Raw genomic sequence first — 18,415 nt, 5'->3', positions numbered from 1 at the left:
ATGCCTGTCAGACGCGGAGGCTTACGCTCTGCTTCTGGGCAGCTGTGCTCTTCCCGTGGGTTTCCACACTTCCTGAGCCGGGTGGGTGGAGATGGTCAGCGCAGGCAGGTTTCCATGGGTGTCTCCTCTTGCAGGTATCAGCCGTCCTTTCACGGTGTGGACTTGTCAGCACTTAGAGGCGCCGCGGTAGATGAGTATTTTAGACAGCCTGTTGTGGTGAGTTGTGGGAACCAGCCGCCTCCGCCCCGGCTCCTTCCTCTGGACCCAGATCGGGCTGTTTAAATGGGCTGGGAGGGAATCGCTTGGCTGCCGCTGCAGTGAGATGTTGGTAACTGGTCACCAGAGCACAGCAGCGCTGCCTAGCTGCTTAGGGCAGGAAGGGAAGGCCGGGCTAGTGGGCAGAGCACTGGACTGGGGTGCGGGAACCCTGAGTTCTGGTCCTGGCTCTGCTGCTGGGTGACCTTGGGCAAGTCACGTCTCCTCCCGTGCCTCAGTTTCCCCATCCCTCAAATGGGGAGGATGATATTGACCTGCTTTGAGATGAAAGTCATTGGTGAGCCTCCAAGTAAGTAGCAATCAGATGCTCAATAGACTCCCAGGCTGTGCAGGGGCCTCCCGCGGGAGGATGCCGCTCTGGGGAAGCGTTCCTGCTCTGTCCCCCTCCCGGGGCGGCTCCTCCGCTCTCGCAGCACTTGTTAGCCCTGTGCCTGGCGGGGCGACGGGAGATCACACCCGGCACCTCTCATCTTGAAGCCTGAGTGTCTGCTGCACTCAGTCTGCAGCCTGGCCTCCGCTCGAGGGGACAAAGCGCCCTGAGTGGGGCTGGGCTACGCCGTTCCTCCCCCAGCACAGCTGGGCAGCGGCAAAGGGGACGCGGCTCCAGCCATGGGCACACTCGGGCCGGCTCGCCATTCGCTGGCCTGACTTGCCGAAGGTAAGGGGGGGGCTGTGCTGAGCGGTGACCTCTTGCCTGAAGAGACAGATCTGCGATTCTGACCCTTCGGGACCCCTGGCACTTCCCATGAGAGTCAGGGCATTAGTTCAGCATGCTGTCCCGGTCGTTCCATGCCACCTCCCTGCGTCCCCCGGGATGGGCTTGGGCTTGACTTCCCAGCGTTCGCTGTAGGGCGGTGTTGCTCTGAGCTGCTCGGCTGCCTTCCTCCCCAGAAGTGGCTGCATTTCACAGGGCGTTTCCGGAGCTTCCCAGTGTTCGTAAGCCTGGAGAGAGCCGAGTGCATTCTCCCCAGTCTGTCAGTGGGATCCTAGCCCCACGCGGGGTGCCGGCAAGAACATGACCAGTTTGGGTCGCTCAGTAGCATGGTCTGTCTGGTTCCTCGGGCTGCCCTGCTGAGTCCCGTTTCCTGTCTTCCCCGCCGCTGCCTCTGCAGCTCCCGACTCGGTTTCCTTCCCAGCAAAAGCTCTTGTGTACCGCACCGTGCACGCCTGTTAAGGGTGCGTCCTCGCCGCAGGCTGCGCTCCGCATTACCCTTCGGCTGGCGGCCCTCCCGGCGTGGCCAGGACGCTGACCAATGTGCCTCTCTCTCCTAGGACACCTTTGATATCAGGATTTTAATGGCGAAGTCTGTTAAATACACGGTCAACTTCTTAGAAGCCAAAGAAGGCGATTTGCACAGGTAGCTGTTTGCTCTTCCCTAGCGGGAGGGTGGGGAGGCGGGAGCTGATCTCCGCTCTCACGGACTGAGCCCAGCCGGCCGAGCGGGTGGCCGTGCAGGGTACCTTGACACGCGTGCCTGGCCCCTGGCGTTCCGATAGGTCCCAGTGAGGGGTGGCGGGGCAGAGTGACCAGTGCCCACCAGCTGCCCCCACCCACCCAGCGTGCTGCGGGGCAGGGGGGTCGTGTCATTAACCCCGCCTCCCTGTCTAACGTGCTTTGGTTACTGTGGAGGTGCCGCTGGCAGCCAGGACGTTCAGAGCCGCGGCTTCCAGTCGCTTTCAATCGTCACTCTGCGGTTCCTGCCCCAGCTCTGATCGAGGTTCCCAGTCACACGCCCACCCTCCCCTTCGCCCACAGCTGAGGGGCTGGCACCTGGAGGGGAGACACCCCCATCTACCCTGTCAGCCAGTGCAGCATTTAACGTCCCGGAACGCAGTCCTGCGTCGCCCGCCCCCAGCAGGAACTCTCCCAGGATTGCTAGGGCTTTGTCTAGCCTAGTCTAGAAATGCCTCCTCCGGGACTAGCGCGGGATTGAACCCTGAACGGAAACCCACCAGCCATCACGAGAGACCAAAGCTCAGTGCTGGGCGCTCTACGGTATTTATTAGGGGAATTAGGTAGCGCCCGGGAGCTCCAGCCACCCCCCAGGCCCCATGTTGTGGTCACTGGTACAAACACAGACCGAAGACGGGCCCCGCCCCACAGAGCTCCAGTGGCCACAACCCAACGCGCTGGAACGTGGGAGCTCCGTAGCTTCCGTCAAGTGCAGGGCCCCCCAACTGAGGGACCTGGCTGGGGCGGGGGGGTGCTGGAGGTGTGAACTGGGAAGGGATGATCCGCTGCCTGGCTGTGACCCCCCCACACCTCTGGGCGCCTCTCCCCAGGTGCCCCCGCCCTGCGGCTAACTGCTTCTCTTTGGTTTGCAGGATAGAAATCCCCTTCAAGTTCCACATGTTGCATTCAGGTCTAGTCCACGGCTTGGCTTTCTGGTTTGATGTAGCCTTCATTGGTTCAATGTAAGTGGTGGGGCCTGCCCCTACCTCCCAGCACAGCTTGGGGTTTGTAAAACAAATAACTGGCTATCGCTCCTAGTCTACATTGCAAAGAACTGGCAAGTTCCAATTCCGTTACCTTCTCACTTGTCTTCCTGTCTCGATAACCGTCCTCGCTTTTGCCTAACCCCGCTGCAGTGAGACCTCTTTAGAGAGAACTCTGAGCCCCGGCCCCGGTCTGGTCTGATCGCCACTGGCCCATGTGGGGGGGGGCGCGCTCCATGGGGAGCCTAAATTCCCCTGGGATCCTGGATATGCCACGTGAGTGGGGTGGGGTGGGGTGGAGGTTCTCCCTACAGATTCTTCCTAAAGAGATTTGACTGTAGCCCGTTCTGGCTGGCCTGAGCTGGCGTTTTGTTTTCGATACGTGTATGTTGACTGAAGATGCTTTGAATTTCTCGGTGCTTAACCTGGGTCGGCTCCAGGGCCCGGCAGGAGGGGAAAGGAGACGTGTCCCATCCCAACAAACTCTGGCAGCTCCTTCCGAGCCATAATGAGAGGCCTGGTCCTGCCCATCTTAACTGCATCAGTGCCTCTGGCACAAGTGTGATCCGGGAGATTGCACTAGTGCAATGCACCATCCTGCTGTATGGCAAAGCTGGTCAGTTACCTGGACGGCTGTGCCCCCCTCTCGCTTGTCACTCGGTGCCCCTCGGGAGCAGGGCTTCCCACGCCCCAGGGAGCTGCCGCTGCCCCTTCGCTCCTGGCAGATGAGACCGGGAACCTGAGCTGGAGGCTGGGACCGCAGAGATCTCGGTTCAGCCCCTCACCTCGCTGCGTGTGGGCTCCGTACTACCTGGCCCACTGCCTCTGGCCGGTGCCACTGGCGGCTGGGCTCTGCTGGGCCGGCTGCTGCCACCTCGGGGATTCACTTCTGGAGCTCATCCTTAGCATAGCTGAGACTCCGATTTCCTGCCCCCCCCCTTCCCCCGGCTGGACGGGCCTGGTGGGACACTGCGGCTGGCGCTGCCCCTGTCCCCAGCACTGTGGGGTGGGAGGCGCCAGGGAACAGCCACGTGGGGCTGCAGTTGGTTGCTTTACAACCCCCTTAGGCTAGCAGAGGGCGCCTCTGCCCCCACCTCCCTGTCCCCTGGTGGCGTGGCTGGCGTGGACGGTGCCCCGTGCTGCAGCCAGTCCCCGCGTCGGTTGCTAACAGGCGCCATCCCCTCTCTCCTGCAGGATGACCGTGTGGCTCTCGACGGCCCCCACCGAGCCGCTGACCCACTGGTACCAGGTCCGGTGTCTGTTTCAGTCTCCGCTTTTCGCCAAAGCCGGGGACACGCTCTCAGGGACGTGCCTGCTCATCGCCAACAAGAGGTAAGGGCGGTGCGGGCCTGGTGCTGGGGGGGCTCTGGATCCCTGCATGCACTGCCCCTCGGCAACCTGACCCGCTCCTGGGCTGGTCTGTGGGTCCTGCCGCTGCGGGGTCCGGCCTGGGGCTGGGGGCCATCGGAAATACCTTCCGTCGACTCAGACACCGTCTCGAATGGCTTCCTCCCTGCGGCCGGCAGAGCGGGGCTGTCAGCCCCAGGTACAGCTGGGAGCCGAGGCCCCGCAAGGCCCAGTGACGTGCTCAAGGTCACACGGAGCCTGTGGCAAGCAGGGGTTTGAGCCAGGTGCTGCTCTAACCACTGGGCAGCCCTCCCCTCTGCCCAGCACTAGCCTGTCCTGCCCCACGTGCCTCCAAGCCCAGCTAGACCAGCAGCGACCGGAAGGCCTGTGAATCGAGTCGGTGGGGGGGTGTCTCAGGCCAGTTCTCCTTGGGGAACATGCAAATTGCCCCCGCCCCGCCCCCCCCGCTAGCCTGCTTGGGCGTCTCCTCTCCATGGCCAAGCCCTCAGCGCCCCCTTGCCAGCCCCTGCGCTGTCCCAGCATTAGGCCCAGCCCTGCCGGAGCTCGAATTCGCCCCGGAGGGCGTCTCTGTCCTGAGGTTTTTCCTCTTCCCCGGCTCGGCCCTGCCCAGCTCGCTGGTGTCTCCTGCTCCGGCAGGGCCGGGTCCATCTCTGACGTGCGTCTCCCTCTCCGCAGACAAAGCTACGACATCAGTATTGTCGCCCAGGTGGATCAGACGGGTTCCAAGTCCAGCAACCTCCTCGACTTGAAAAACCCCTTCTTCAGGTACGGCCCCGACCCTGTGAGCCGGCTGCAACGGGGGGCCGCCCCCCCCCCCCCCCCCCGGTCACTGGCCCCGTTCTGCCTGGGGGGGGCCTCGTGCCGACCTGGCTGGCTGGGCAGCAGTGCATCCCCCTGCAGCGAGCCGAGGTTTCTCCCGTAGCCCCGCCAGGCCTCGCTGACGTGTCATCACGTGTCTCTCAGGTACACGGGCTCGACTCCTTCCCCCCCGCCGGGCTCCCACTACACGTCTCCGTCAGAGAACATGTGGAACACGGGCGGCGCCTACAACATGAGCACGGGGATGGGCGTGTCTGGTAACGTACCCTGCTGTCCAGGGCTCCTGGGGCGGGTGGCCAGTGGGCTGGGGGAGCGGGGAGCCCCCAGGGCAAGCAGGTTGGGGGGTGCGGGGAGCCCCCGGGGCCGGTGACTGCAGACACACAACCCGCCTTGTGCCGAAGCAGCGTTAATTGGCTGCTGGATCCATGTCCCGCTGAGCTGCCGGTGGTGCCGGCCGGACCCACGGAAGGGGCCTGGCTCCGGTCACTGCCCCAGAGCCATGGTGCGGGCAGCCCCTGCCCACTCCCAGCCACGCCCCTCCTGCTCCAGGCACTGCCATCGGTCTGCACTTCCCCTTGGGAAATGTGGGGGATCAGCACCTGGTACCCCCCAAGACAGGCCTCTGCCGAGCTGGGATCGGCTCGCCGGGGATGGGACCTTGGGGAAACCCCCCCTTCCCCTTGTGCAGGGCTGGGCACGTCTGTCCGTCCTCCCCTCCCCCCGCCAGCTGGGAGCTGCCCGGGATGCCAGGGCTCCAAGGAGGGTTCCTTGCTGCGGGACTCGTCCTCTGAGCCCCCGGGAGGCACCCGCAGCCTCCGTCCCAGTGGGGAAACTGAGGCTGTGAGCAGCAGAGTGACTGGCTCCGTCTGAGCCTCCAGACCATCCCCTGCATCCCGCCATGGGCACAGGGACCTGGCCACTGCAACGTGTCCTGGAGCCCTGGATTGGGGCCTCCGGGGCTGATTGGTGGCTGGCTTCTCTCCAGCTCCCTCTTGGGGCAAGTCCTGGAACCGCCTCCCAGCGTGGAAGCTGCTGCCCACCCGCAGTCTCCCTGGGCCCCGAGGCTGCTGCGCTACCCTCACCTGTGCTGGGGACGTGCTGCCTGGCCCTGGCCCTGGGACCCAGAGCCTGCAAGCAGGGGCATGGGGCTGCTAGGCAAAGCTGCTCCCTCTGGCCTCAGTCCCGGGGTGGCTGAGCTGGGCTGGCCCAGTGCCCGGCCCTCCCCAGGGCTGAGACCCCTGAACCCAGCCCCAGGGACTGTCCCAGGCTGCCCTGGCCTGCGGTTCCCCTCAAGCCAGGCCCCCCTGGCGCCAGTGCTGGGCAAATCCCGGCCAATCCTAGGCTGGGGACCCCTCGGCCGCAGGGGGGCAGACGCTGAGGTCCTTGGATAGATTCTCTGGTTTTGGGATCCCCAGTGCTGCGGCTTGGGGGGGGGGGCACATCCCATTGCTGACCCCTCCCCATCTCTCCCCCTTGGTGCAGGGATGCCCACCGCCTACGACCTCAGCAGTGTTATTACCGGCGGCTCCAACGTCGGCCACAACAACTTGATTCCTCTAGGTGAGTCTCCACATCTGAACGGGAATCCCCTGGCAGGACTGGGGGGTGGGGTGCAGGGGGCCCTGGTTGGGGGTCACTGGGGGACATGGCCCCTGGCAGCTCTGGGCTCCAGTCATGGCAGAGGGTTTGATGTGTGGCTCTGGGGGAGGCCCCAGCTGCCTGGACCAGCTCGCTTCAGCCAGCAGGTGCCGCAGTGTCCCGTTAATGAGGGGTAGTGCCTGGGCCCCACTGAGATGGGGGGCGGGCCCAGACCCCAGCTGCGAAGGGCCCCCATCGCGCCGGGCACTGCACACTCAGGCTGAATGTCAAGTCAGAGCCGTGTCCATAAGGCCCCTGTGTCGCGCTGACTCCCGGCCTCGTCTCCCTGCTCCAGGCGCTGCAGCCGGGGGGCTGGATTTCAGGGCGTGGGGCTGCAGCCCTGGGGGTGAAGGCTCAGCTCCACTCTTACCAATCTGGGGGGCAGTGCCACTGCCCCGGAGCGGAGGAGCTGGGCAGAGCCCAACCCCCGGGGGGCAGGGTCGCCCCAAGGTCTCCACCTGCAGCCCATTCACTCGGTTGCTACAGGCCAGGAACAAATGGGCCCTGAGAGCCCAGCTGGGAGTGGCTTTTCGGGGGACAGCAGCGCCCGCTGCTGGCAGGGTGTGGGGGTGCGGCTGTAAACCTCGGATGTTGAGCAGCCGCTAGCCCCCGGGCCAGTGGGAGGCACAGAGCTCCATGGGCACAGGCCTGTGCTGCCAGGGGGGCCCAGAGAGGCCAGCCCCTCCCCTGCTCACGCAGCATCTCCCCTGTCTCCCTGCAGCGGCCAGCGCGGGAATTGTCAATCACACGCACTCCAGGATGGGCTCCATCATGAGCACCGGCATCGTCCCAGGTAACGCGCCCGGCTCCGTTCCCCAGGGATCTGAGCTTCCCAAGGGCGTCCTCCCGCCTCTCCTGCCGCCCGCCATGCGCCTGTAACTCGGGCATTGGCCCCACTACGGCGTCCCCTCTGCTCTCCCCGGCAGCCCCCAGCGGCGCTGCCCCCTCTCCTGGAGTGGGCGGATCTAACGGCGACTTCTCTTGTCTCCTCCGCAGGCTCCTCCGGCAGCCAGAGCGGAGGCGGTTCGAGCGCTCACTACCCAGTCAACAGCCAGTTCACCATGGGGGGCCCTGCCATCTCCATGGCCTCCCCCATGTCCATCACCACCAACACAATGCATTACGGGAGCTAAAACATCTTTGCCCCGTCTCTGAACTGACAGCGCCAGGAAACCAAATGAAGATGCCCCTTCCCCCTCTCTCCCCGCGTGCCGGCTCGCTGGGGCCGTTTTTACCGGCCCACGAGCCCACCCTGCCCCTCGGCTTCTCTGCTCTTTGATATCGGACTTGGACAGTTTTTTATGAAATGTCGAACCTCAGATTCTCCGCCCGTGTCGCGCCCCCAGTGCAAGCTGCCCCCTGCCACCCGATCATGTAGCAAGTCCTTTTAGTTCGCCATCTTCCATAATCGCCGGGGCTGGGCCGGTCGGCAGCCACGGCTCCTGGCCGGGTGTTTTACAGAGACGGCCTTGTGCGGCCCCCATGATTCCTCCCTAGCCGCAGCTCTGGGGCTTTCAGGCCCGGTACCCTGGCCTTGCCTCACACCCTGCTGGTGCGGGGGGGCTGGGCCGGGCCGTTGTCACCAGGAAGCCAGAGGCGAGGCTGGCGGAGGAGCCCACCGGAGCTCCTGCCCCAGCAAACCCCATGCCTCGAGGGGAGGGTTTTTTATCACCCCAGCCCTTCTCTGCTAATGCCAGGGGGGGGGGGGGGGGGGAACCTGGCTGCTCATCAAGGCAGCTGTGACCAGCAGGCCTGGTACGTGCCTCGTGGGAAATGCCGGGGTGGCAGGCGAGCGTTCAACACACCTTGAATGTCCCCAAACCCGGGCTGCCGGCTCCCTAACTCCCTCGTGCTCCGGGGAGCGGCAGTGCCAGCATCTGCTGCCAGCTCCCCGGCCCCTCTGAGCAGCTGGCTGGAGCCTGCTGGGTCACCCTGCCCCCCTCTCCTGGCAGAGCAGAGCCACCCTTGCCCACGTCCCTGGCGCTAGCTGCTGGGGCCTGGAGCTGTGGCGTCTGTGGAAGCCCCTGTAGCCCCTCTAGGACAGTGCAGTCCGGTAGTGTAACCGCCACCCAGGTAGAGCGCGGATTGGTTTTCGTTTTGTTTCCTTTCCAGGAACCCCCGTGGTGATTTTTCGAAAGGATTTTGCAGGGACCCTTCTGGAGAAAACGAAATAAATGAATTATGTGTTTCACAGAGGCAGTTTCCTTCAGCTCTCAGCCGGCCCTGCCGTGCTGGGCTGCCCAGGGGGCGCAGTAAAGCAGGAACGGTTCGAAGGGCTGTTGGCATGGGGGGGGGGGGGTTGATGCCCCTCACCAGACGCAGCTTCCCTGCAGCCATCAGTGCCGGGCTGTTCTCCCAGCCTCCCCCGCGAGGGGAAGGAACCCAGCCAGGCTGAGTGACACCACAAGCCCCCTCAACACAGGAACCAGCCCCAGTCCCAGGGGGGCAAAGCCCCAGTTGTTTATTTCAATCACCTTTGCATAGAAAACAGCTGACAGCTCCCAGTCCTTAGGCCTTGCCCGGGGAGCAGCCGGAACTGCCCCTGCCCCCCCCCCCCCCATGCCCGCAAGATGGGGGGGCTGGTGAGTACCTCACCTGGCAGAATTCCCTGTGCTCCGTTCCAGCCTCCCCCGCAGAGCTGGGGCTGGGTTACATGGGAAGCTCCCGGCCTAGCGCCGGGGAGCAGGGCAGCGGTGCCAAATCAGAACCTGGCAGTGGGCTGCAAACGCCAGCCCTGGGGCCAGCAGAGGTGTCGGGCTCCCTGTGCCGCAGGGATGCCCCAAGAGCAGGGCCCGGGCTCTGTCCTGGCAGGATGCCTGCCACTGACCAAGGCAGGGGCTAGCTGGGGCCCGGTGCGTGCTGGTCTGGGCACAAGCTCATTCCCCTAGTCCCAGCTGGGAATGAGACGTGCCGAATGTCCCGGGCTCAGCCGCTAGCCAAGCTGCCGCCCCGTCCCTGTGCAGCGTGGGGGAGAGGCCGGAGGCTGGGTCCGGGCTGTCGCCTGCGCCCAGTGCTGGGGGATCCACACCTACAAAAGCAGAAGCCCAGCGTGAGCAGGATGAGGTTACAAATCCCCGCCCCCCCAGAGCTCAGCCCAGGCGGGGTCCCCCGGCGCCAACTTTCCCTGCAACGGCCAGTTTGGCCATTGGGCCCAGCCCCCGAGGGGGCTCCGTGGCTGGAGGGGGCCGGCACTAATCCAGCCCCTCAGAAGACCAGACCCTTCCCAGCTGCTCTGGCTCCCCAGTTTTGAGGACCGAGAGACTAAGGCCAAAGATATTGCTGTGGGGAAACTGAGGCACGGGGCCCTGCCTCAGAGCTGCTGGCCCATCCCCTACTCCCGAGGAGCAAGTTCTGCCTCTCCAGCACCCGCAGCCCCCCCTTCCCCCACCTGCACGTTCCCCCCGGGGCCTGAGTTCTCCTGCAGTCTTACCTCACTGGCGGAGGGGGGCCGAGGCATTGGCCGGGTGAGGGAGCAGCACCGGGGGCTGCTGGGCTGTGACCAGGGGGTGCAGGGGAGGGATGGTGTTGGGCAGCGCCTGAAAAAAATAGAGCTGGAAAAAACAGGAGAGTATGATCAGCTGGGGTGGAACTGGCCCTGCCCCTCTGGTTGATTGGGGTGGGGGGGGTCATGCCCTGCAGAGCACCTGCCCCAAGGGGGGGGAACTATGGCCTCCGGACCACAGGGCACCTCCCACTCTGAGGCTGGACAAAAGCCCTCTCTCCCAGAGCTTCCGTGCCTCAGTTTCCCCATCTGTACTGGCGGCTGGGGCCGGTACCACAACCCACGCAGGGCCCCCGCAGCTCCGGGCCTGCAGCTCCTCTTGCAGCCGCACCGCTGGGGAGCACAGGAGCCGCCGAGGCCCCGCGGCTCTCTCCTCCCCCCACCGCCCCCCAGGACTGAGCTAACGGCCACGCAGGGCAGCCCCGTTCAGACCTTGCAGCCGACGGCCAGCAGCACGTGGAGCGAGACGAGGGCGGCCAGCGTGGCCAGTGTGGCCGGCTTGCTGTCGGAGCGGAGCAGCGGCCAGAAGGCGAGAACCAGCACAGCGCCGGAGAGCGCCGCGGCGAAGGCCAGCAGGAGCCACTGAAGCCAGGCAGCCGGGATCAGCCACAGGATCTGCCGGGGTGGGGAGAGAAGGGAGAGGGGGGTCAGCCCCCCCCCAAACCACCGGCCCCGAGGGAGGCGGGGCCCCGAGGGCCGGGTTTAGCCCGGAGCAGCGTGGGGAGGGGGCTGCTCACCGAGGTGGGGATGTAGACGAAGAGCGAGTAGCCGTACACGCAGACCGTCTCCAGGAAGCTATAGGAGCCCACGTGCAGGCTGAGGCCCTTGCGCCACTGCAGGTAGCCCCAGAGGGCCAGAGGCACCAGCCAGGCGTAGCAGTAGGTCACCAGCCCGGCGATGGTCACTGGGGAGAGGGCAGAGACGCTGGTGACCGCCGGGCAGGGGGGAGCCAGAGCTCTGCCCCCCAGCCCACAGATACCAGCAAAGACAAACAGAGCCAGGGAGAGAACCCAGGAGTCCTGGCTCCCAGCCCCCCCGCTCTAACTGCTATCTATGCTGCCGTTCACGGCCGGCGGGGAGGGGAGTGGGTTAGAGGGTGGTGGGGCTGGAACCCAGGAGTCCTGGGTTCTGTCTTGGCTCTGGGAGGGGCGTGGGGGTGAGTGGTTAGAGCAGGGGGCTGGGGGCTAGGATTCCTGGGTTCTATCCCGGCTCTGGGAGGGGAGTGGGGGTGAGTGGTTAGAGCCGGGGGCTGGAAGCCAGGACTCCTGGATTCTGTTCACACTTCGTACGTGCTGCGTGGCCCCTGGGGGAAGTCTCCCCGCTGGCTCTCACCTTTGTGGAACTGGGGGCTGTAGTGGAAGGAGGGGTCGCCCCATTTCTCCAGCGCGTGGGACACGTTGCTGCTGACGGCGAGCGTGAAGGCCAGCGTGGCACAGATCCAGAAGGGCCCTGGGGAGGCAGAGGGGGGAGGGGGGTTAGGAGGCGCGTCGACAGGAGCCGGACACCAAGCTGCCCTGCACCCATCAGCCCTCAGGGCTCGCCCCAGATCCCAGCATGGAAGCTGACCCAGGACGACCCAGGCGCCGGTCACGGGGTACGGACGTCTCTGCTCCAGAGCCGCGAAGAAGGGGGCGCGGGTTAGCTGAGTGACGAGTGAGCCCCTCAGCTCCCACTGGGAACCCCGGGATGTCGGGGGGCTGCAGCTCGGTCTGGCCTCGCCGTACTCACCGTACAGGTCAGGGTTGTTCCGTAAATGGTGCCGTACGAAGTTCTTCCCAGGCAACGGCAGCAGAGACCCCTTTATCCTGTCCAGCACCTGGCGGATGGGAACAGACCAGGGTTAGTGGGACGTCTCCGGAGCCACCACAACCTACTGTACTTCGCCTGCGAGCTCCGCGGGCCAGCGCCTACCACAACAGGGACCTGCCCCTAGGATGATACCAGCAAAACTCCCCTTTACCCTCCCCGCCCCCCGGGACACCCCGAGTTACAGGCTCCAGGCCGGGCTCACGGGGCACAGGGAGCTGGCCCGTGCTATGCAAGAGGTTGGACGAGACCCACAATGATCGATGCATTCCCGTTTCTCAGCTGGGACCGTGCCGTGGGGCTAGTCTGTGTCGATCTGGTCCCACTTCCCCGGCCTCGGGGCCCAGCCCAACGCTGCAGGCCGGTCGCAGAGATGGCAGGGAAAAGGAAGCGGAGGTTAAGGCGTTCGGCTCCTCGGCAGAGCGCAGGGCAGAGAGTTCGTCCGCCCCTCTGGGGGGGTGTAAGAGTGAGAGCCGCCCCCAGGGACGAGTCTGGCCTGGCCCGAGCTCAAGCTGCAGCAGCTCCAGGCGTTTCGCTCTGGAGAGCCAGGATTCAACACCCAGGATCGGGTGACCCGTTTCCAGCCAAACCAGGCAGGTTCTGAGCACCGAGAAGGCAAATGCTCAGACGCGCTGGCTTGGGGCCTAAACCTCTAGCCAGGCCTCAGCGTTGCTAGTCACTGGAAACTTTTGTTTTAGGAGCCTTTTCCCTTCAGCAAGTGCCGACCGGGGGTCCAATTGTAACTACCCACCTCAGTTCGGTCTAAACTCAGCCGCTCCCTACCCTGAAGACCAAGGAAGGGTCATTTCCCAGGCAGGGAACTCCCCCGGTGTGACTTGCCAAGGTTGTGGTAGAGCCAGGAACACTCTAACCACGAGACCAAGCTCCTTGCCACGGGGCTGCGTCTGCCGCCATGGAACAGTGTGTCCATCCAGGGACGTCCCTGCCTACCCCGAGTGCAGGTCTATGTCCTGCCTCCCTGGGAAATGGAGCCGCCGCCCCCTTGCGGGAGGCTGACGGGCTGGGCCTTTCCGGCCAGCCTCCGAGGGCTGCCGCAGCCAGGTTGCCATGAGGGCCCGTTTCCCCTCCAAGCTCTCCCCAGTTTTGCTGCTCCCGCCTGCGTCACTTTCCAGCCGCCCGGCGGAAACGCTCGACAGGGAGATTCTGTTACCTGGTAGGTGTCGACATCAAAGAAAGTCTGGTAGTAGTCGAAGGTCCAGAAACTGGGTGGCTTCTTCTGGCTGCTCAGGAGCTGCGTGGATGAAAAGGCGCGTGACTGGCTGGTCCTCGGCCCACGTGCCAGACAGCCAGGTCTGCCTTGCGGCAGAGAGCGGAGCTGCGGCCAGGACCCTCTGTGATCGCGGACAAGCCGTCAGCCTTTCTGCTGGACCCGGGGATCAGGGTCGATTTCTGGCACGGCTGAGTCCCTCCCCCTCTCGTACCTCGGCTGTGGCCATCGGAACCAGGGTTCTTCTCGGCAGCCAGACAGGGCCCCGATTCAGGGAAGGGCTTAAGCACGTGCTTGGGCCCCACCCAGCTCCGTCTGGGCTGGTGGCTTTGGCAATGAGGATACTCGGGCTGGGAGCCCGTCCAGGCTGCCTCGACCGGCAAATGGCAACGAGTCACTACTGACTGGGCAGCTGGGGCCCTGGGAAGGGGTGGGGCTGACGCCCTCGAGAGGGGAAAGACCCTGTAGCCCAGGCCAGCCAGTCCCTGTCCCCGCTCAGCTTTTCCTCTCACCTCAGTTTGATCTGTCTCCTCCCCTAACTCGCCCTCCTCGTAGCCGGTGCTCACATTCACGGCCACGTGGCTTTGCCGCTCGCTGATGCTGGTGGTTGTGGCATCAGGGTTCACGGCCAGCAAGTCGGCTGCCTCGTCGAATTCTGCAGGGAAACCCCCAGCGATCAGAACAGGTTGGAAATCGGCGTCCACGGCCCTGGGATCTCATTGGCTGGCAGCCGCGGCCCAAGCCCTGCTCTGGAGCTCCCAGGGCAGACTAAAGCCCTGTCCGTTCTCGACGGTGCTGGCTCAGATCTGCCCAAACCCGGGTGAAATCCCTGTATCCAACCTGCCCGTGTGCAGCCCCGGCCAAGCCTCCGAAGCACGTCCACTATCGTCCCCCTCAAAGGGTCCAGACCCCCCTCTCCTCCCCAGGGAGGCCCAAGTCGCAGCCGGAAAGAGGAAGAGAAGGGAGGGGCCAATTAGCTCTTTTCTTACTTGATGGATTTCAGTTAGGCCAGAGCAGGGGCTAGGTCAGATTAGGAACCCAAATATCACCAGCCGGGGTCAGCCTCCTGGACTGGCCAGGCCCAGCTGCTGCAGAGGAAGATGGAAGAAGCCCTGCAGGTGGCAGCGATGGGATAACCTGCCCCCAGGGACAGTTCACTCCTGATCACAGGTTAGATCAAGCGCTGAAGCACCTTCCTAACTTGCTTATTTACTGTTCTGACTCTGGACACTTTGTGTTCCCCATAACAAAGTCTAGTCCTCTTTCAGACCCTGTTAAGTGTTTGGCTTCAGGATATTCTTGTGGTGGTGAGTTCCGCAGGCTAACTGTGGCCAATCACTGCATGGCTTTGCTTTAATCAAAATAATACTCCCTAGTTCTCACATAGCATTTTTCATCCACTGGTCTCACAACGGAGTCAGTATCATTATTCCCATTTACAGGGGAAACTGAGGCAGGGAGAGGGGAAGTAACTTGTCCAAGGTGACCCAGCAGGCCAGTGGTGAAGGTAGGCACAGAACCCAGGTCTCCTCAGCGTCCGCCCAGTGCTGAGCCCGAGGGGGAAATGAGCTAACAGGACAAATCTGGGGGAGGAAGGTGGCTCCAGGCCTGAGATGCAGAGTAGCTCCTGAAATGCACCAGCCTCTAACCCACATTTTCAGGGGGTGATGTTCAGCACAACGAGGGGAGATGCAACTACGTTACCTGGGGGAGTTTGGAATCCCACGTGAGAAACCACAGACGCAAATCCCCGTATCCTCCTCCCCCCCCCCCAAATTGCCACTTTACGGAAAGCAAACGCTCACCGTGAAACTTGAGCTCATCTGACGTGGCCATTGCTGCAGTTATCGCATGTCCGGGACTCCGCTGCCGGGGCAAAGCAAACAGCACTTGTCATGAGCGGCTGGGAACAGCTACGTGCTGGGCCCCTATGGGGCACGACATCGGTTCATGTTCTCGCCCCACGGAGCAGGGGGGGAGACCAGTCACTGAGAAGGGAAAGTGACTTGCCCAGGGTCGCACAAGGAGTCAGTGATGGCACCCAGGTGGCCTGAGTCAACCCAGTTCCAGCCACCAGACGACGCTCCCTCCCAGAGCTGGGAACGAAACCCAGGAGGCCGGACTGCCGCCCCCCAGCACCTGCCACTCGGAAACTACTTCCCCTTCGGCGCAGACATTTCATGCCAGGCAGCGGGCGAGGTCCCTTTAGCGCTTGGGTTTCCCGGCAGGTCCGAGGCAGGGGCACAATCATCTCCAAAGCACCAAGGCACCAGCTGGGCCAGGAACCTGGAGCGGGGGGGCAGCAGGGGGGGGAACAGCAGGGGGGCAGGATGGGGGGAACAGCAGGGGGGCAGGATGGGGGGGGAGCAGCAGGGGGGGTTGTATTCTCAGCTGCCTTCCAGACCTGCCCCTGCCCAACCACACGCACCAGGGGAGCGGCTCGTGCCAGCGCGGCACCGGGCGCTGCCTGGGCGAAGGGGCTGGAAGGGGCAGCCCGGGGGGGGGCTGGGGGGGCAGCTGGGCTCCCGTCTGCCCCACACGGGTCAGGCGGGGAGGGGGGACCCTGCTGAATCCTTTACCCCCCCCCCCCAGGACCCTCCCCGCGATGTCCCCGCAGGGCTCAGGCCCGTTGTCCCCATTCTGCAGCGGGGGAAACTGAGGCAGGGGCCCCGCGGGAGCAGACTGGGGCTGCGAGCCATGGGGCGGGTTCCTGCCAGGGGGGCGCCGGCCTGGTGGGGGGGGGCTTAGACGGACCCCCCCCAGCTGGGGGAGGGGCTAATGAAACAGCCCAGTGCCCCTCCCCCCGCCCCGAGCCCCCCGGTACCTGCCCGCCCCGCTGCTGCGTGTCGCTCTGCGCCCGGCCTCGCCCACCGTCCGCGCGCGGGGGAGCTCGGGATTTCTGTCCCCCCCCCGCCGAGATGGTCTCGCCCGGCCCGGGTCCGTCCCCGTCTCCCGGCCGGGCAGAAACCACTTCCGGTCCCGGCAGCGAGCGGCCCATGGCGGGGGGCGGGAGCCGCTGGCAGCGGATCGCCACCGGCCGTTTGGGTGAGGGGGGGCCCGGACACCTGGGTTCTTTGGGGAGGGGGGGTCAGAGCCGGAGGGGGGCGGCCCGGACGCCTGGGTTCTTTGGGGGAAGGGGGTCGCAGGCCCGGACGCCTGGGTTCTTTGGGGGAAGGGGGTCGCAGGCCCGGACGCCTGGGTTCTTTGGGGGAAGGGGGTCGCAGGCCCGGACGCCTGGGTTCTTTGGGGGAAGGGGGTCGCAGGCCCGGACGCCTGGGTTCTTTGGGGGAAGGGGTCGCAGGCCCGGACGCCTGGGTTCTTTGGGGGAAGGGGTCGCAGGCCCGGACGCCTGGGTTCTTTGGGGCACGCACTAGAGCAGGGCGCTGGCAGCCCGGTTTCCTGGATCCCTTTGCCAGGTCCTCCCACCCCCCCGGTACCCAGACGTACCCACCCCCAGCGGCCTGGAGTGTTCGGGCCTCGCTCCCCGGAGCCGGCAGCCCCTGAGCTTCCTCTCCCCGCGCAGGTCTGTGGTGCAAGAGCCTCCTTCAGGATTACGCCGACGCCTGCCGGGATGTGGCCCTTGGCTTCAAGGAGCGGCCTGGGAAAGCCGGACTCTACCTCTCGCTGCTGGCCGGAGCCACTGTCTGCAGCCTCCACGTCCCCTGCGACGCCTCGTTCGAGTCCTCCCTCCTCGAAGCCTCGGGCACCCTCCTCCTGCTCTCCCCCTGGATCCGGAACGGCAGCTCCGAGGGGCACGTCCAGCGCCTGATGAAGCTCCGGAACCAGGGGCGGCTGCGCTACCAGAGCCTGGTCTTCTTCTCCCTCGTCTACCAGGCCCCCTTTGATGCGGAAGCGGCTCTGTACCAGGCTCACTGCAAACACCTGAAGCCGCGCTGGACGGACTTTCCCGCCTGGATCCTGGACGTGGGGTTCTTGGGCCGCTGGTGGGTTTTAAGTTCGAAAATGAAGGATTCCGACATCAACGAAGAGGAATTCAAGTATCTCCCTGAGCATCTCAGGACCATCTCCTCCCGGAACCTCCACTCAGCGGCCAACGAAAAACTCTTTGACGAGAAATACAAACCCGTCATCCTGACAGAGGAGCAGATTGAGCGGGCGGAAAAGGAGGAGCGGCAGCCACTTCAGGGAGCCTTAAACCAATGATCTGAACAAAGAGACTTCCGGTTTCTGTGGGCTCCCGGGGCCGGTCGGTCTGGGAGCTGGCACTGGGTGGGGGGGAGATGAAATACAAAAAGAATCCGGTAATGAAATATAATTGTGCTCATGGCCCAACTGAGCTGAGCTCAATAAATCAGTTCTGTGAGTTTTCCAGTCACCGATGAGCTGTTCCTGGGATCCGTTAGCCACTGGCTCCCCTTATCTCGCGGTCGCCATGCTGGCCCGATGTTGGGTGTTCCAGTCTAAGGCTGGTTTCCAAAAGGAAACCACCTCCTTGTTCGGGTGGGGGAACAGCAGTGCACTAGTGGATGTGGCAATGGTGATGCAGTAGGGGGCGCTCTCCCCTCGGCGGCCGTGCTGATCACAGTGCCCCGGTGTGGTGCGCTGCAAGGTGGATGCCTGCCCGCCCTCCTGAGTCAGTTCTGGCCCCAGGGGTCCGTCACGATGCTAGGAGGTGCTGTTCTGCTGGACATGCTGTTTCTCGAAGGAGACGTAAATCCAAGGATCCTTGGCACGTCTGCCAGCTTCTCCCCCAAAGGTTGCCCAGGGTGGACACAGGTGTAAGAGGGTTCCTCAGTCACGGGCCTGGCTCTAAAGAACGGCCAGACTGGGTCAGACCAAAGGTCCATCTAGCCCAGTGTCCTGTCTGCCGACAGTGACCGGTGCCAGGTGCCCCAGAGGGAGTGAACAGAACAGGGCAATTAGTGAGTGATCCAGCCCCTGTCATCCAGTCCCAGCTTCTGACAGTCAGCGTCTTAGGGACACCCAGAGCATGGGTTCCCTGCCCATTTTGGCTAATAGCCATCGATGGACCTACCCTCTATGAACTTATCTAGTTCTTTTTTAAACCCAAGTATTCTTTTGGCCTTCACAACATCCCCTGGCAAGGAGTTCCACAGGCTGACTGTGCGTTGTGTGAAGAAATACTTCCTTGTGTTTGTTTTAAACCTGCTGCCTGTTCATTTCATTGGTGACCCCTGGTTCTTGTGTTTATATGAAGGGGTAAATAACACTTCCCTATTCACTTTCTCTACCCCATTCATGACTTGACAGACCTCTCTCACATCTCCCCTTAGTTGCCTCTTTTCAAAACTGAACGGTCCCAGTCTTTTTAATCTCTCCTCATACGGAAGCCGTTCCATACCCCTGATCGTTTTTGTTGC

The 18,415-nt window shown here is 64.0% G+C and overlaps 3 protein-coding genes across 6 annotated transcripts in view; 2 read left to right on the top strand and 1 right to left on the bottom strand.

Annotated features, from left to right (window-relative positions):
- Positions 1-8,728, top strand: part of CARM1 (coactivator associated arginine methyltransferase 1) — a 52,744-nt gene extending 44,016 nt beyond the window's left edge. The window contains exons 8-16 of the mRNA XM_054013123.1: positions 135-216; positions 1,549-1,634; positions 2,602-2,691; positions 3,907-4,044; positions 4,756-4,845; positions 5,044-5,156; positions 6,382-6,459; positions 7,259-7,330; positions 7,534-8,728. Of these exons, the coding sequence (XP_053869098.1) occupies positions 135-216; positions 1,549-1,634; positions 2,602-2,691; positions 3,907-4,044; positions 4,756-4,845; positions 5,044-5,156; positions 6,382-6,459; positions 7,259-7,330; positions 7,534-7,670 (886 nt within the window). The 3' untranslated portion in view covers positions 7,671-8,728. The remainder of the gene's footprint in view (positions 1-134; positions 217-1,548; positions 1,635-2,601; positions 2,692-3,906; positions 4,045-4,755; positions 4,846-5,043; positions 5,157-6,381; positions 6,460-7,258; positions 7,331-7,533) is intronic.
- A 244-nt stretch (positions 8,729-8,972) lies between these two features.
- Positions 8,973-15,974, bottom strand: YIPF2 (Yip1 domain family member 2). 4 transcript variants are annotated; one of them, XM_054012786.1, is made up of 11 exons: positions 15,898-15,962; positions 15,084-15,359; positions 14,879-14,939; positions 13,586-13,728; positions 13,017-13,097; positions 11,768-11,855; positions 11,372-11,488; positions 10,777-10,943; positions 10,472-10,654; positions 9,968-10,088; positions 8,973-9,565 (listed from the first exon to the last, which is right to left on the bottom strand). In XM_054012786.1, the coding sequence occupies exons 3-10, from the start codon at positions 14,907-14,909 to the stop codon at positions 9,969-9,971; spliced, it is 930 nt and encodes a 309-aa protein (XP_053868761.1). In that variant the 5' UTR covers positions 14,910-14,939; positions 15,084-15,359; positions 15,898-15,962; the 3' UTR covers positions 8,973-9,565; position 9,968. The 4 variants fall into 4 exon arrangements, with proteins under 4 accessions (XP_053868761.1, XP_053868759.1, XP_053868760.1 ...); XM_054012784.1 differs by lacking the exon at positions 15,084-15,359 and having other exon boundaries at positions 15,898-15,974; XM_054012785.1 differs by having other exon boundaries at positions 14,879-15,359.
- A 17-nt stretch (positions 15,975-15,991) lies between these two features.
- On the top strand, positions 15,992-17,409 carry TIMM29 (translocase of inner mitochondrial membrane 29). Its single transcript, XM_054012788.1, has 2 exons — positions 15,992-16,118; positions 16,597-17,409. Exons 1-2 carry the CDS (start codon positions 15,992-15,994, stop codon positions 17,235-17,237), a joined length of 768 nt encoding a protein of 255 aa, XP_053868763.1. The 3' UTR covers positions 17,238-17,409.
- The last annotated feature ends 1,006 nt before the right edge of the window (positions 17,410-18,415 follow it).

This window comes from Malaclemys terrapin, chromosome 23, assembly GCF_027887155.1.
Source record: "Malaclemys terrapin pileata isolate rMalTer1 chromosome 23, rMalTer1.hap1, whole genome shotgun sequence".
NCBI classification, from domain to species: domain Eukaryota; kingdom Metazoa; phylum Chordata; order Testudines; family Emydidae; genus Malaclemys; species Malaclemys terrapin.
Note: the sequence above shows the minus strand (reverse complement) of the source record. Positions and strands in the feature narration are given on the sequence as shown.